General features: G+C 39.0%; 1 protein-coding gene across 3 annotated transcripts in view; it reads left to right on the top strand.

Annotated features, from left to right (window-relative positions):
- spidr (scaffold protein involved in DNA repair) overlaps positions 1 to 16,068 on the top strand; it is a 36,407-nt gene that overhangs the window by 5,335 nt on the left and 15,004 nt on the right. For 2 of the 3 annotated variants that reach the window (XM_053495269.1, XM_053495271.1), the window contains exons 6-9: positions 5,472 to 5,695; positions 7,483 to 7,583; positions 9,677 to 9,854; positions 15,309 to 15,522. In XM_053495269.1, the coding sequence (XP_053351244.1) occupies positions 5,472 to 5,695; positions 7,483 to 7,583; positions 9,677 to 9,854; positions 15,309 to 15,522 (717 nt within the window). The remainder of the gene's footprint in view (positions 1 to 5,471; positions 5,696 to 7,482; positions 7,584 to 9,676; positions 9,855 to 15,308; positions 15,523 to 16,068) is intronic. The other variant, XM_053495270.1, reaches the window with a different exon arrangement.

Genomic DNA, 16,068 nt, shown 5'->3' with positions numbered 1-16,068 from the left:
CAGCATTCCAAATAACATGAGCTGTCACACCAGAGACAGAAAAAACGACTGACCTTCTGAGACACTAGGGGGCGGTGTGGTTCCTTGAGAACATTCATTTATTTACTTATTTATTCATTCATTCATTCATGCATTCATTTTTGAGTGATCACTTTATATCCAGTGCTTTATCTCTGGATCCTGAGTCTGTCCTGGGAGCACTGAGAGTGCGGTGAGGAGGAATAGGACCGCGCTTAAAAACAAAAAACAGGACGGGTTTCACAAACTTATTTCGTGCTCTGTGATTGTTTACATAATTTTAGATCATTTTATTATCTTAAAAAATAGTTTTAAAGGTTTTTTTTTTTTTGCATTTTGTAATTTTTTTTTAATACTCATTTGTTAATTATTTCTATCAGCTTTTTGATTAATAAAATACAGCATATAATGTTCTATGATTAAATATTTCATATTTTAGTTCTATTATTTTATTTATCTTTATATTAGTAATAACAATATATTTATATTAATAAACATTTTATATTTTTATATTAACAATAATTATTTTTATTAAAATTATATTATTATAATATATATTTTATTATTTTTTTATTTTTTTAAATTATTTTTGTTAATTAATTTTTTATTAAATATATGTATATATTTATATAAATATATATATAAATTATATTTTATATATATTTATATATAATTATAATAAATTAAGTTTATTAAGTTTTAAATTAAGTTTTTTAAATTATTTTTTATTATATGTTCATATTAGTATTTTTATATTATAATACTTGCTGTATTAACTTTATTTTAGTACTGTGCTGTGGTGTTCTGTGCTAACTTTTTTTTTATTTTTTTTTTTACTTATTTTTGGGGTATCAGAAGAGTAAGTTTGAATGATCTTCCTTTGTTCATTCTTTCATCATTCTGGTCCCGGGAACGCGGGGTTCGAGTCAGGAATACAATCTGAATACATGCACACTGTATCTGGGTGCTCTGTTTTTAGTGTAGCCGACGCATTTACTGGCAAGTTGTACAGGATGAAACCGGAGAACCCCAGAGGAACCTCGTGCAGACGCTATGAGGGCGTGTAAAACTCCACAGGGACCGCAACCCGAGATGAGGATTGTTAACGAGAGCGCTGGAGCGTCTTGTTTCACCTCCAGACCTATTTACCCTGAGGTGTCGGGTGTGGCCATTTGAATATCCAGATATCTGAGCTGTAGTATTTATTATTTCACCTGTTTATTCAAATAAGGTGTATCAGGTTAGACGATGTCATAGGCTTACTGTTTGTACAATTCTGTATATGATTATGCAATCAGCCGATCATCCGGCAGCATCGTGATGCAGAAACTCGTGCATGTACACGTTAAGAGCTTGACTTCGTATTCAGCCAAATCATCAGAAAACTTTCAGGGTATTACACGACGTTCCCAAACCGGAGAATGTCATGGCCCGATTCGATCACAAGTCTGATCTGATGCTGCAAATGAGATGAAGTTAAATGTAAAATAACAAGTACTTCTGCTGCTCTCCTTTAGGGGTCGCCATAGTGGATCATCATAATCATCATCATCACATTCGCACATTATTTTTTAAGTGCCCTGGTCCTTACGCAGCCCTCCCACTCTCTTCTCACTCCAGTGGCTGAATGATCGCAGGGCACCGGCTGGTACTCAGATCTCAGCTTCTCTTAGGGCAGGTGTGAAGCCGAACACCAAGCCGCCAGTGCCCTAAGCGCTCAAAGTGGTGCCAAAGACAAAAAGTCTACCACTCTGTACAACTTTTTGTGGGCAGAAAATAACTTAAAACATTGAGGTGGCAGAATACAACAGCACAAGACCTCGCATTACCTGAAGCCCCTGAACTGATGACGAACGCATCATGAAACATACTAGACTGGGTATCTGTACACCACGGTTTATGCATAAAATTAGAATTTACAAGGAAAATTTTAAAAGTAATCACTATGACTGAATGAAGTAGAGACATAACGTGATCAGCATTAGATTTTTTAATGTTGAAATTAAAGTGAATTGCTTTTAGGTTCTAACAACCTAAACAAATAATTTACTTTAAAGATAACAATGCACTGATACAGAAAGAGGAGGAAAGACTACGCACAAATTTATATGGGAGTGCTCACTTATTTTTCTTTCTTTTTTTTCTTCTCGGTCCAGTGGTTCCCAGTTGTAGTCCACACCTGTAGGTAATCATTGATCATCTGGTTAAATCTTATTTAAGGCGATTGTTACTGCAGACGTGGAAAATCCATACAGTTCTTTTGTGACACTTCATGTAACAGCAAAATTGATTTATTTATTTTGAATTTATTTTTATCATTTATTTATGCATGTTGACTGGTGTCGGAATGTTGCTGTTCCTTTACAATCCTACAGGGTGTGCGCTCTAAACTATTCATACATTGGCACGTAGTACAGCATTGGCTAAAAGTTCTTTAACAAAATCTTTAAAAAAGTTAATCTTTTTTAAAAAAGTTGTGTAATCACAATTCTTGCATCCACTGAAGTTCTTTTTTTTTTTTTGCAAGGATAAACCATGGTGAAAATGTTTGTGTTTACAGAGGTGCCAGTGTTTACAGTTTGGCCGTAGAATTTCAGATTTTTGACCCCTTGCTGCGGTCAGATCAAAGAAACAGAGTTTTTTTGGACGTTGGACGTAAAAGATGTGCGTTTGCTAAAGGTTTTCACCTTATCTGAGTTTATCCAGGTAAAGTTCAGTCATGTGAGCTAACAGAAAATTGTTGGACCTTATCAGGACCTTGCAATCTATAGGCGATAAGGGCAATTTATTTATTTATTTTTAGTCCACTCAGAAGGCAGGAGCTGCTTATTCTTGTGTAGCATCACCCAGCATTCTTCCAGTTTCTTTGTTTCTTTGTATCCATCAACCTACAGTAGAGTAGTTTCTACCAACTTTTCACAGGACGTCCCCGACATACGAACAAGTTTTCCGATTTGTTCTTAAGTCTGTTCTTGAGTCTTTATACGCCATTGACACGAATACACAATGTAAAGTATATCAGTCCACTTGACTAAATTTCCGTCTTGTTTCCCCTAGACTGCCATCATGTGTCCCTAAACGTTAATCGCGCCTAAGGAAATGGATCTCACATGTCAAATGTAATGGTGTTGTCTCTGCGCCTTTAAATTGTGAGGGGAATCCTGGATGCCAGTTTGTCTCAGAGCTGTTTTCCACTGTACTGGACTGTGAACTCTGGCTCGTTAAGGATTTTCCGAAATTAGGATTATTTACCATCAGGACAGATTTACAGGACATTTTCTATCATCGTGCTCCCGGACTGATTCATTAAAACCGGTTAACCTGACTTATATCTCCTGCGCACGCACACACTAATACAATATACAGGACATTTTATACATTTACTTACACACTGAAAATATTGTATATAATTGTAAATATTGGTATCTGGTGCACTGCAGTGTCTTTTTTTTTTTTTACACGTGAGCTACTTCTGTGATTGAACCAGAAGTAGAACCGCGGTCCGCTCGTATCTGCGGAAATTCATAAGTCGGGGACGACTGGCATTTAGATGAATTGTACCCTTGATTGCGGTCGACTCACTGATGTAGACCTTTTATTTTGTCATGAATCATTCGGTTTCGCCGCTTTCCCGGTGGATCCGTGCTCCGGCACTTGCTGCTCAGACAATTGGCCTCACGCCGGCTTATGTTCCTCATACAGCTGTCGATCCGTCCTGTTCCTGCACATGTAGGAACGACAGAACGGCTTCCTCGCTATGTGTGTTAAAAAAAAAGACAGAGAGAGAGAGAGAGTTTTATAGAGTATAAACTGTGTACACGGATCCATTCAGCTCCACTCAGCGTGGTGTGTGCCGAGCACATATTTGACTCAAAGCCAGGAACATGGTGTTCTTGAGCTGGGGGTGCGTGCGCTCGTGAGTGTGTGTGTGTTGTGGGGGGTTGGGGTGGTTGTGTGTGTGTGTGTGTGTGTGTGGGGGGGGGGTGACTGAGGGTGTAGTGCTACGATCAACCAAGAGAGAAGGACTAGAAGAAACAGAGAAGGTGGGGGTCGGGGTGGAGGGGGGTGGGGGGGTAAAGAGAAAGTGAGCATGTGCGGTGTACTGGTTTGTTGGCATGCGGCCCTGTGGGCCGGAGTTGACGCGAATAAAAAAAGCACACGTGGGCTGACGGGGCCGGCTGGAATGCTGATCGTGCCTCCACATGACACGGAGGCAGGTAGAGCACCAGATTTTTCCACAACAAACCGGTTCCTTAACTGTGTCAGATGTGTTGTCTTTGAGCATGACACACACACACACGCAAACACACACACATATGGTTGCATCAAACTCGACACTTATTTACGCGTATAAAGGACGTGCAATTAGACATTTCCTGTGTCTGCGTCTGTCGCTTTTACGACTCGACTCGTAAATCCGTAATAATAATAATAATAATTACATGACGATATATGGAAATTTCTGTCACTGTTTGTACAGCAATATTCTATAAAATTACATTTGTAACAAAAAACTATTAGTTTATAAATAAAAATATAAATAAATATAAAAAAAAACATTTATAAATAAGTGCTTTTATTATAAATAAGTTCGATTGATGTTATTTTTTTCTCTTGCTTTTCTACAGCGTAATGTATGTGTGTAATATACAGAAAAATGTTTGCTTACATTTTATTCTTTTTTTTGTAATGTAAGCCATGTAAGCAAATAATGTCACTATTTGTATTGCGTTACACTATTTAATACATTTATATCTATATTATTATTTATAATACCATAGAAATCCTTAATAGTAATAACTCATACACGACAATATCTGGAAGTTTCTGTCACTGTTTGTGTAACGCTACACTATTTAAAGACGTGTAAAAAAAAAAAAAAACATTTATTATTATTATTTATAATACCTTTGATAATTACTATAAGTGCTTATAATTAATCTGTTTCACTGAATTTTTGTTTTTTCTCTTATTTTTCTACAGCGTGATATTTAATTTACAGGAAAATATTTTCTTACATTTTATATAGATTATTTTAGGTTACTTATACCTTATCGAGTATACTTGTTAGTAATATTTCAGTTTTTATTAGTTCGTCCAGCGCTGTGTTTCGTCCCGTATAAAAACATTATCGTTACCTGATCTGAATATAATTGAAAAGGCGTGAGGTGAAGCCCCAGGCTGGACGGAGGACTCGATCAGTGTCTCTGCTTGGCCAAAAGTAAACAAGCACTTTAAAAAAAAAAAATAATAATAATAAAATGCAGTCATCAGAGTAGGACATGTTCGCGTGAGCACCTCCAGTAATCGAGCTGGTGTTGCGCCAGAGTCTCAGGCACAGCCGCATCACTGGGCATGTTTAAACACTGTGTGCACTGACTGGGTTTCGGTCATCATGGTATTATTTTGCTGTTACATAAAAAAAAAGGTAAACAGTCATGTCTCTTGTCTAGCATCAGGTGGCGGCTGAGATCTTGGACTACTCGTCGTCTAGCGATGGAGATGCCGACACCAGCCGTCTGGACCGTCTGGCTCAGGAGCCGCCAGAGCAGCCCCAGAGGTCCATCAGCGAGTGGCTCCGATCGGCCCAAGCTCTGCTCCAGACGCCTCCGAGACGAACAGACAAGCACACGAAGACACCAGAGGACTCTGGGAAAAAGAAGCGCAAATTTGAAAGGTTAAGCGCGATGTTCCTTCGAGTGTGACAGTCCTGTTTTGTTAGCTTGTTAGTTTTTTATCTAATTTTAATATTACACAAAGATTACCCAAACCTACACGGTCCTGTGCAGGGAAAAGTAATTGCCCCTTTAAACCTAATAGCTGGTTGTGAAAGTTTTACCGGCAACAAGTGCAAGGTCAAGCATCAGGGGGCGGCTAAAGTTTTGTCCCGCTCTTCTTTGCAGAATTATTTTTATTCAGCCACAAGCATGAACGGCTCGTTTACGGTTTTAAATCGAATTTGAGTCCACAGTTTGACTAAGCCAATTCAAATTTTTAATTTAGTGTGGTTTTTTTTTTAATTTTTTTTTTTAGTTTTTTTTTTCCCACAAGGTCTTGGACTTGCTGGTCAGTGGGTGTAAAATGCAACCTGATTGACCAATAGCTAAAATCATACAGTGAGTTGCGAAAATATTTCCACCCGTTCTCTTTGAGTGAATGGTGACGGTCAAAGAGAGTTTTTGACCCTAACTTGTTCCCAAAAATTTTTTGGTATTAAATCTGGTATTTGGTTTTAAATCTGTTATTAAAACCACGTGAATAGAGTGAAGCATAGTGGCGGCAGCATCATGCAGTCTGGAAGTCAAGGGAGTGAATACTTATGCAAGTCACTGTATTTAAGCCTTGAGGGAATGGTGAAGGTCAAAAAAAGCTTTCATAATTTGTTCAAAGATTGTTCAGGTTCTGGATACAAGGTTTTGGAGAAGAGAGGAAAAAAAGCATGGTGGCGGCAGCATCATGCAGTCTGAGAGTCAAGGGAGACTCTCTGACTGCACTGTGACTTGCATACTTATGCAAGTCAGTGTTTAAGCCTTGCTGTAACCCTATCTGACCAGGTATGAGATATCACAGATGTCAATGAGGACTAATAACTCTAGGAGTCTCAGTGTGCATACTTGGATTTTCTGGAGAAGAACAGAGACGATGAAAATGCCACGAGTCGAGGCTTCTTGTGTTAAGAATGCGATTTTCTTTCTGGCCATATTGACGTGTTTATCTTTTACAGTCTTTATGGATTACAGCTGTTAAAAGCAAACAAGGTCCGATTGACCTGGCAAGCACGCTGTTTGTTCAGACCTAACCATTAGGAGGGGAAAAATGTATTTATTTGCTCTCTATATATTTGTGTGTTTTTCATATTAGACAAACAATCCTTAAAAAACAAACATTATCGTCTTCAGACACACAAATCGACTCTGTTGTCAGGGCATCTTCACTTCCTCACAAAGGTCAAGTCTTTCTGTATCGGAGTGACCTGGAGAGAGCCATTCACACTTTAATTAGCTCGCAGCTAGACTATCACAAGATAGACCCAGACAGTGTGTTTTTGAAGTTTGTTTTAAGTGCGATTTAATGGCCTGGTGCCTTCTTATTGTGTGAGACAGTGGATTTTTATCAAAGTAGATGCTTCATGTTCTGCTGATCAAAACCTACTAGTGTTCCCTCTGTCCAGGTGCAAACAATCGCTCTCTTGGAGTGTCCTAAACACCGTTTCACATGAGTGACGTTATATTACTGACCTGCCTCTGTTTAAAGCAAAGCTCATTTATTTAGAATGACGTTTGGTGTCTGATCATTTTATTATTGCCATTTTATTGTCATTTTAATACCGTGAAGCACTTTGGTTCAACTTGGTTTGCTGTAATGTGCTATACTCAGTAAATAAATGTTGATAAGAGAGGAGACAGAAAAAGATGAGCAGTTTCACACACAGGGAGGCAACGATAAGTTTGTGAATGTTTACAGAGGGGGACTCGCAGAGAGACTGAACAGGCTGCAGTGTCGACAAAGGTCAGCCATAAGCTTCTGGAGGCATCAGCCTGTGTCTGGAGTTACCACTGGGGCAGGTAGAGGAATCTCTCTCTCTCACAAACACACACACACACACACAATAAGCAGAAAGGTTTTGCCTGTACATTGGTCAGAACCTGCTCTTTTAATTATATATTTATTTTCTAGAACCATAAACTCTCAGAAAAAAATTGTCTGTATATCAGTTTGTCTGTCTGTCAGTCTGTAAATGCCTGTCCAGACTATTTTTTCCCTCCAGGTGGGCGTGGCTATACACGTCACTTAAAAGAGCCAATCAATTCAACTCTTTTGCCTCGATGTGGGCGTGGCAATATGAGTCATTTGAAAGAACCGGTCAATTCAGGGCTTTTCCTTCGGATTGGGCGTGGCCATTCGTGTCACTTAACAGATCCAATTAATTCAACACTTTTGCCTCGAGGTGGGCGTGGCTATTTGTGTCACTTAAGAGACAATCAATTCAGTGCTTTTCTCTAAAAGTAGGCGTGTCACTCAGTAGAGCCAGTCAATTTAGCACTTTTGCCTTGAGGTGGGAGTGGCTATACACATCACTCAGCAGAGTCAATCAGTTTAATACTTTTCCCTCAAGGTGGGTGTGGCCATTCCCATCACTTAACAGATCCAATCAATTTAGCACTTTTCTCACAAGTTGGGTGTGGTTATACGCATCACTCAGCAGAGCCAATCAATTCAGTGCTTTCACCTTGAGATGGGCGTGGTTACACATGTCACTTAAAAGAGCTGTCAACCCAGCATTTTTTCTTCGGGGTGGGCGTGGCTATTCGCGTCAACACAATAATTTATCGTATGTACACAGAGTATGCTGAAGACACAGAAACAACCGTAATGCACGTATAGACTTTTATAATCCTCACCGAAGACAAAAGCTTACTCACAAAAAAAAAAAATGGATGTACACTATAAAAAACTGAACCTTGCGGCATAAATTTAAATCAAAAAAGGAAGTCATGAGCAGTTGTGTGTCAGGTGCTGATTTATTTATTTTTTTAATCTTATTTTTATCTTTAACCTTTTAACAATTTCTACAAACTCTTTAAATGTCAACGGCGAGCGCTAACGCTAATCGACTACATTTGCGTTGCAGCTCAATGCGACGTGTCCTCAATCGCCAATAAATCTCATCGATGACAACATCTGGGCTTTTTTGTTTTTCTCTCTCCCCAAAGGAATGCTGTCTGTTAAAGCCGTCATCCTGAAGTGGCCTGGAAGATGAGTCACGGGAACTGGGCTGCTTTTTGTTTCACTACTCATCCTGATCGCTTTTTCTCTTAACGAGAATAATAACTTGTCGTCGTTTTCGTCATCATCCGCTCTCCATGACTTAACTAACAGACTGCTTTATCTCCCGCTGAGTAAAACCCTGACCCCTATATGTTTTTTTATTATTTTTTTTTATGGCTCCTTCTTCTGGATTTTAAATTGTTTTTTTTTATGCAAAATCAAGAACCTTCTAAGAACATTCTTGCACCCCCTAAACCTCTCCAGGATTTGGATACCTCTCAGATGGCCCTCTGATGAAGTGTGAGACCCGGGTGCTAGCCCGGCGTGTGTACCGCTGCCGCCTTGGCCCCGGTGGTGGTGGTTACAGGAAATTACAAACCCCCAAAAGCATACACTCCTCTTTCATTTTAGTTTTTTCCACGGTATAACGATTTTTTTCTGCGTCCTCACATCATCACCCTGGCCTTGTGTGTTTGTGTCTGTCTGAGAGTCTGAGTGAATGTATGTGAGGGGTGGGCGTAAAAAGAAGAAAAGTGGAAAATGAAGAATGATGGTAGATAAGGCGTCCTGTAGAGTTCAAAGGTAAACGTGTAGCGGTAGTTACTGCGTGGGAGGACTCTTCACCAACCATGCACGCACACACACACACACATTTCATGTCAGGGTAAAATATACCAGAAGACCTTTACTGCCATAAACTGTAACGTCTTTAGTTACACAAACTAAATACAATTTTATTACAGGGTGTGTGTTTGTAGGGTCATGCTGAGACGGGCAAATAATCAGCGACGTGTTGTGAACATCTGAGCTCGATTTAATATAAACCTGTAAAACTATGTAGTGTGTTTTCTCTGAACCCTGTTGGTGTGTGTGTGTGTGTGTGTGCCAGAGGAGAGACCGGGCGTGTTAGTACTCCGTGTCCAGAACACGTGGGAGGTTTGCGGGATGCGGGCAGCGCTCTGCTGGAGACACCCCGAAGGCGAGACGTGCGTCGCTCTCTTCAGCAAGGAAACGGCTGCACAGCTGGCACCCGGCGCCGGCGACACCGTCCACGTCCATCCGCCGTGGTAAGAGTCTCCCTTTGGGCGCGCATGCGTCCGTACAAACTCTAAACGTAACCATGGTATATCTACAAAAGATGATCTTGATTGATTTTATTTATTTATTTATTTGTCACGCTTAAAGATTCAAATCATAAAACTAATTTTATGATCACATGGAGATAAATGAGTAAATACAAACAGCAGTTTTTAAAAGATGATTTGTTAAGGGAGAAAAAAAAAGCTTTTCAAATCTGCCTGGCCCTGTGTGAAAAATTAATTGCCCCCCCCCTCCATTACTGTGGAGGAATTTTGGCCCGCTCTTCTTCTCAGGATTGTTTTAATTCAGCCACATTGGCGGGTGAAGTCCGGACATTGGCTAGGCCACTAATTTTGTCTATTTTTAAACCATTCAGAGGTGGACTTGGCGGTGTGTTTTCGGACCATTTTCCTGCCGCATAACCCAAGTGCCCTTAAGCTTAAGGTCGCGGGCTGATGGCCGGACACACCCACCACCCCATAGACCATGATACGTCAATTACTTTGTTTCTTATCTTCTTTTTTTTTAACAGATCCAATAAGTTCAACACTTTTGCCTCGAGGTGGGCGTGGCTACTTTTGTTATTTAAAAGAGACAATTTATTCAGATTGTGTTGCATTTAGCGTGCGTGACTTTGTCAGACTGGTTCTGTTTAAGTGATTTCTTAATTCAAAAGGTCTGGCAGTAATCAGGCCCGGGTGTGGCAGGTAAAATTTAACTCCGCTTCCAAAAAAAAAATAAATTACAGTTTATTCATGATTTTATCATGGGGGCAATTACTTTATCACATAGTGCCAGGCAGGTTTGAACAGCCCCCCCTTTAATAAATGTAATCATCATTTTAAAGATGTATTTTGTATTCACTCAGGATATCTTTGTGTAATATTTGTTTATTAGTTTGATGATCTCAACCATTTAAGTGTGACAAATATGTATTTAAAAAAATAATGTAAATAATGCATTTACTTTTATTATAGTTTAATTAATTAATTCTTAAAGATTCATTAAATCAGCTGCCAAGAGTTTGAAAAAGACGACACTTAGGAGAAAAGATACGACGAGACGTAAAGATGTTCGATGAAAATTTATTGGAATATAACGATGTAGCGCCCGCTGTGCCCTCACCGTAACTTTGTTTTTTAAAAAACTTTTTTTTTGTCTATACATATATATTTATATATATATATATATATATATATATATATATATCGAAGGAATGTAAATGAAAATTCATGAATCAGAGTTGACTGCGTGCTGAAGCTTAAATACCAGAAGACGAGCTTTTAAACCTGAAATCACTGGCACTCTCGGCAGGTGAGTCGTGTCACGTCTGACCCTCACATCCTGATGATTTTTTTGCAGATTTATCTCTGTGTAGTTTGTACAGAAACAGATAAGATCTTTTTTTTATTATTCCTTTTTTCCGGGACGGGGAGAAGAGGGAAAGGCCGAGCGCAGATCCAGCTGCGGGGGAGTGGATACTCGGCCCAAACTGGATCAACTTTTTGTTTTGCGCCCCCCCCCCCCCCCCCCCCCCCCCCCTCCTCTCTCTCTCTCCCACACACCACGTCATCGTCCTGCTCTAGGGAACGGCCTGCATTCCTCTTCCTGGCAGCTCTTTGCTCATTTCCAGCAAGCCAAAGGGAAAAACACAGCTGGATCCTTTTTCTCCTATTTCCTTTCCTTGGTCGTTTGCTCTCGCTTCCCTTCTTTTCTTTTTTTCGTTTGTGTGTGTATGTAAAAAAATGGAGCGAATCACAACATCTCTCTCTCTTGCTGATGTCAGGAAAGTAAATTACAACCATGTGTAGAACATTGTGTTATTGGACAACCAAGTCGAGAGGAAAGTCCAGCAGTTTAATCTGGCCTTTGACCTCAGAAATTCAGAACCACGCGTTTAATCATAATATTTAGAACAAAAATAAATAAAATAAATAATGCACAGCTCAGCCGTTTGAGTCTGGAATGACTGGAACTTACACTTTGGAGGCTCCGCCCTTTTCCTTTTGAAACGTCATTGAGCCAGAACAATCCTTGAATTTTCTAGAAAAGTAAGCATGAACACGTTCTTAAATACTTTGTAAGTGTCGAGACGTTTACACAAGCGATTACCGTAAAGTTGTGCGTTTGCGGTGTGTACGTTCAAATGTTTTTAATTTGTGCATGATATATATAATCATATAATATAATTTTAGCGAAGTCGAATAATTTCCCCTTATAATTTCCAAATTCACTAACTTTCTTTTCTCCCTGATAGAAAGTGACAGCGCTGTGACATCGCATTGCGTCAAACCCATGTGAAACAGGGAAGTGGGCGGGGCTTCCACTGAGTAACAGTTTACCAGCTGCACAGATGTTGAATAGCTCGTTCACTCTCGGTTTATATAACACCTAAAGGAAAACAAAAAAAAAAAAAAGGATTTTTGAGTACGTTCCAGACCGCTGCAATGACACGAAGCAGAGCAGAAAGTTCTCAGCTCCGATAGAGTCAACATTATTTATTTTTTTTTTTATCTCCTCTCTCACAAACACACACACACACACACACACCCCTCTCGGCAGCAGGGCAACAGCGTGGACTTGCTCTGACGCGCCCTGCAGATCACCTCTAGTCTTCAGGACTGTCAGGTCTGCTAATCGTGCTGATCAGATCATATGTGAGTGTCATGTGTACAGACTTGATTGCAGAGTAATTAGTCTCATAACTTAAATCTGACGTGGTGGTGGGGTTTCTGTTCCCCCGTCACTCGCACGAGCACGCTGTCTCTGTGCCAGTGCTGTTCTAGCACACTTTGTGCGACCTACAGTAGGTGACTAAAGCATGCCACTCCTTAACACACACACACACACACACACACACACATGCACACACACATGTGAAGTGGGCGGAAGTGGTGAGTTTGAGCACACGGGCCACACCTTTACCTGTAGAGCAATCAGCGCTCTCTGTCTGTTTAATTAGTGTTACTTCTGGTAAAATAGTGTAACCACAAATCTTTTTTCTATTTAGAAAAATCCAGAAAAAAAAATCACTGTTTTTATACACACACACACACACGTATAGCAATAAATAACGTGTTGCAATGAATTTAGTATAAAAATATTTACATAATATTAAAAAATATTAAAAAATATACTATATAAAAAGTTTTTCTTTTCCTGAAGTGTGTATACTTTTTTTTTTGGCTAACTCACTCTCTCTACATGCACACACCAACACGCACATTTATATACACACACCTATATAGTTTGTATGTTATACACATATACTGTATACACTGTGTGTATGTTTTATTATACACACTACATACACACAAATATATATATATATATATATATATATATATATATATATATACACGCTACATATTTATATATACACACATGTACTGTATATATGAACGTTTTATATAATATAAATATAAACACACAAACACACACTTATTTTTCTATGTATACAGATAAAAGTTTATCTTCTTTTTTTTTCACACCCGCTCCTTTGCTCCCTTGTTTGTAACTATGACTAATCCATGGTGTTTGGAATCAGTTCAGCTAATATAAACTGATAAGGGAGAGGACTTTGCGCCGTCTCAAACCCCGCTGTCTCGGCCCGAGTGTTTGCGCTGAGCGGCCGAGCGGTTCCACCTCTCCTGTGTAAACTTGCCTTCGCCTGGCTGACGTCCAGCTTCCCTGTTCAGCTCGTGGTTCGTTCAGTTCACAGAGACCGAAGGGAAGAAAAAAAAACAAATCACAAACCGCTCAGCTTGGTCCCAGGACCTGCTCGAGTCATGACGTACCCATATGATTATCTGGCCTAGTGCGTCACGCAGGGAGGATCGCGCAGGTCTCAGCTTGTGCAGGCAGGAAACGAGAGGTAGCTCGAGCCGATATGTACAAAGTAGTTTTTTTTTTTTTTTTTTTTTTTTATAACTGGATTTGCAGTGAATCAGTCACACAGACAAAATGTCAGACAAGAAATGTATAGAATGCAGATTCTATACATTTTGCTTTTTACAGTTTGCTCGCTCTGGTTTGCTTTTTAGTTATTGCACCCCGAGCCCAGAATCTGCTTTTTAGTGCATAGGCTTAATTATATTATTTCACCCAGAGTGGAAAAAGACATCTCGATCAGTTAGTGTGTCTTTATCTGTGTGGTGTCTGCTGTTTCGCACACAGAGCCTAAATCAGGCCAGATCTCTGAACACTACAGGATATTCTGAGTTTCTCAAGTTCGAGCATTTTTCCGATACATAACATGCATCACAGTGTATATTGTGATAAACTGTGTGTGTATATATGTATACTGTATAGAGAGAGAGTGTGTTACAAAACTAGTCAGTGCAAGGTTTTTTAAAAAAAGTGTATATATAAATTGTGTATACAGCTGCAAGTAAATTAGAATATCAATAAAAAGTTAATTTATTAAGTTAATTTATTTTAGTAATTCAATTAAAAAGTGAAAATAGTATATTATATAGACCTATTACACACAGACTGATTTATTTCAAGTGTTTCATTCTTTCAATTTAGATGATTATGGCTTACAGATAATCAAAACCCAACATTTTTCATTTATCTATTTAACTCAGAAATTTAAAATATTGTAAAAAAAAAAAAAAAAAAAGGCTCTTGAATATTATAAATATATCCGTATTAAAGCCTCATGCTGTCACACTCTAATCAGCTAATTAACAAAAAAACACCAGCAAAGGTTTCCTGAGCCTTTTAATGGTCTCTCACCAAAGTAAAAAAAAACACCTGTGTGTATATCAGTCTGTATGTATTAAATCTATATACTATGAGTTTCACTTTTTGAACTGAATTACTGAAATAAATCCAATTTTTGCTAATATTTTTTTATTAATGTGTGTGTATGTATATATAAATGTGTGTGTGAAGTAGATGTTTATTTTATGCAAAAAATAGTAAAAGGTATATTAATTATAAATTTGAACCTTTTTTCTACGTTACTGCCACATGTATTCGGAATAGCTGAGCCTGTGCTAAAGCTGCACTGGTAGAGCACACCTGATGGGGCGGGGCAGTTTGCCCTGATTCATTAGGCACATCTCATTCCTGTATTCATTTACAGTATAGTTCACAATTCACTTAAAAATTCCTGAAGTTTAGCTGTTTATCTGAGAGAGGACACCCCAGCTTCAAAAAATAAAAGTCCCACCACATTTTTGTTCCATCTGTAAACGAAACCAGCTGAATCTGATTAGTACAACTCTTCACCCAGATGAGAACTAATTAGTGACATCACCTGTTTTAAGCACAGGGAGAACTATGATATATGATGTAAGTTTTTTTAATACTTAAATCCACCACTGTATCTATACCCCCCTCATTTAAACGCATATTTCGGCACAATAATGTCAGTCTGAGGTTCACAGTCTGCCATAAACACTTATCTCGTTCCTTTACCGTTCCTGCTTTAGGCAAAGCCTGACTGTTGACGGCGAGCCCCATCCCATCATTCTCAACACGCATTTCAGTCAGAAAGTTTTGGCAGAGACGAAGCAGGACGACGGTGTGACCTGCTCGATGGTCCTGGGCCTCAAGGAGAAGACCAAGCCATATCCTTTAACCAGGTGCTTGTGGAAAAGAGAAGAACATTTTAAGTCTTCTCCGGCATCCGGTTCAATAAAACATGTGCGTGACCTGTCTTGTATTTCATTTACTTGTATACGTATATCCAGCAGGATTGTCCTCAATTCACTGACGTCAGTGAAATAATAATTATAACCCCAGTAATAGAGGTTTATTTTATTTATTTATACATTTGCTTATAATTTATTTGGAAGGCAGTCCTTAAAAAGGCCACCACTCGGGTAGGAAACACCCTGGATATTTCCTTTTCTGTAATACTTATTGACAGTGTTGGTAATAACAACTACTGTCATATTGACGACATTGCTTTTTTTTAATTATTTTTTGATCTTCTGTAAGAAGGTAAGTGGATGATTTCAGGACCGCAAATCCATGTGGATCTTTAAACAGACTCAGAGTAGCACCTCTCACTAGAGAGCACATCTCTGATAGACAGGTGCTGGCATCATGCTGCTTTTCAGCTAAAATGTCACTCATTGGACGGTAACTCTATCAGATCTGTGTGTACCGGTGGCTGTAATCCATGGATTTTACTGCCAGTCCGCAGTTTTTCTCAGGGTCTTGTGTTAATTCAGATCACATGGGAAT

This window comes from Clarias gariepinus, chromosome 4 (genome assembly GCF_024256425.1).
Source record: "Clarias gariepinus isolate MV-2021 ecotype Netherlands chromosome 4, CGAR_prim_01v2, whole genome shotgun sequence".
NCBI classification, from domain to species: Eukaryota; Metazoa; Chordata; class Actinopteri; order Siluriformes; family Clariidae; genus Clarias; species Clarias gariepinus.
The sequence above is the reverse complement of the archived record's forward strand: the minus strand, read 5'-3'. Positions and strand labels throughout refer to the sequence as shown.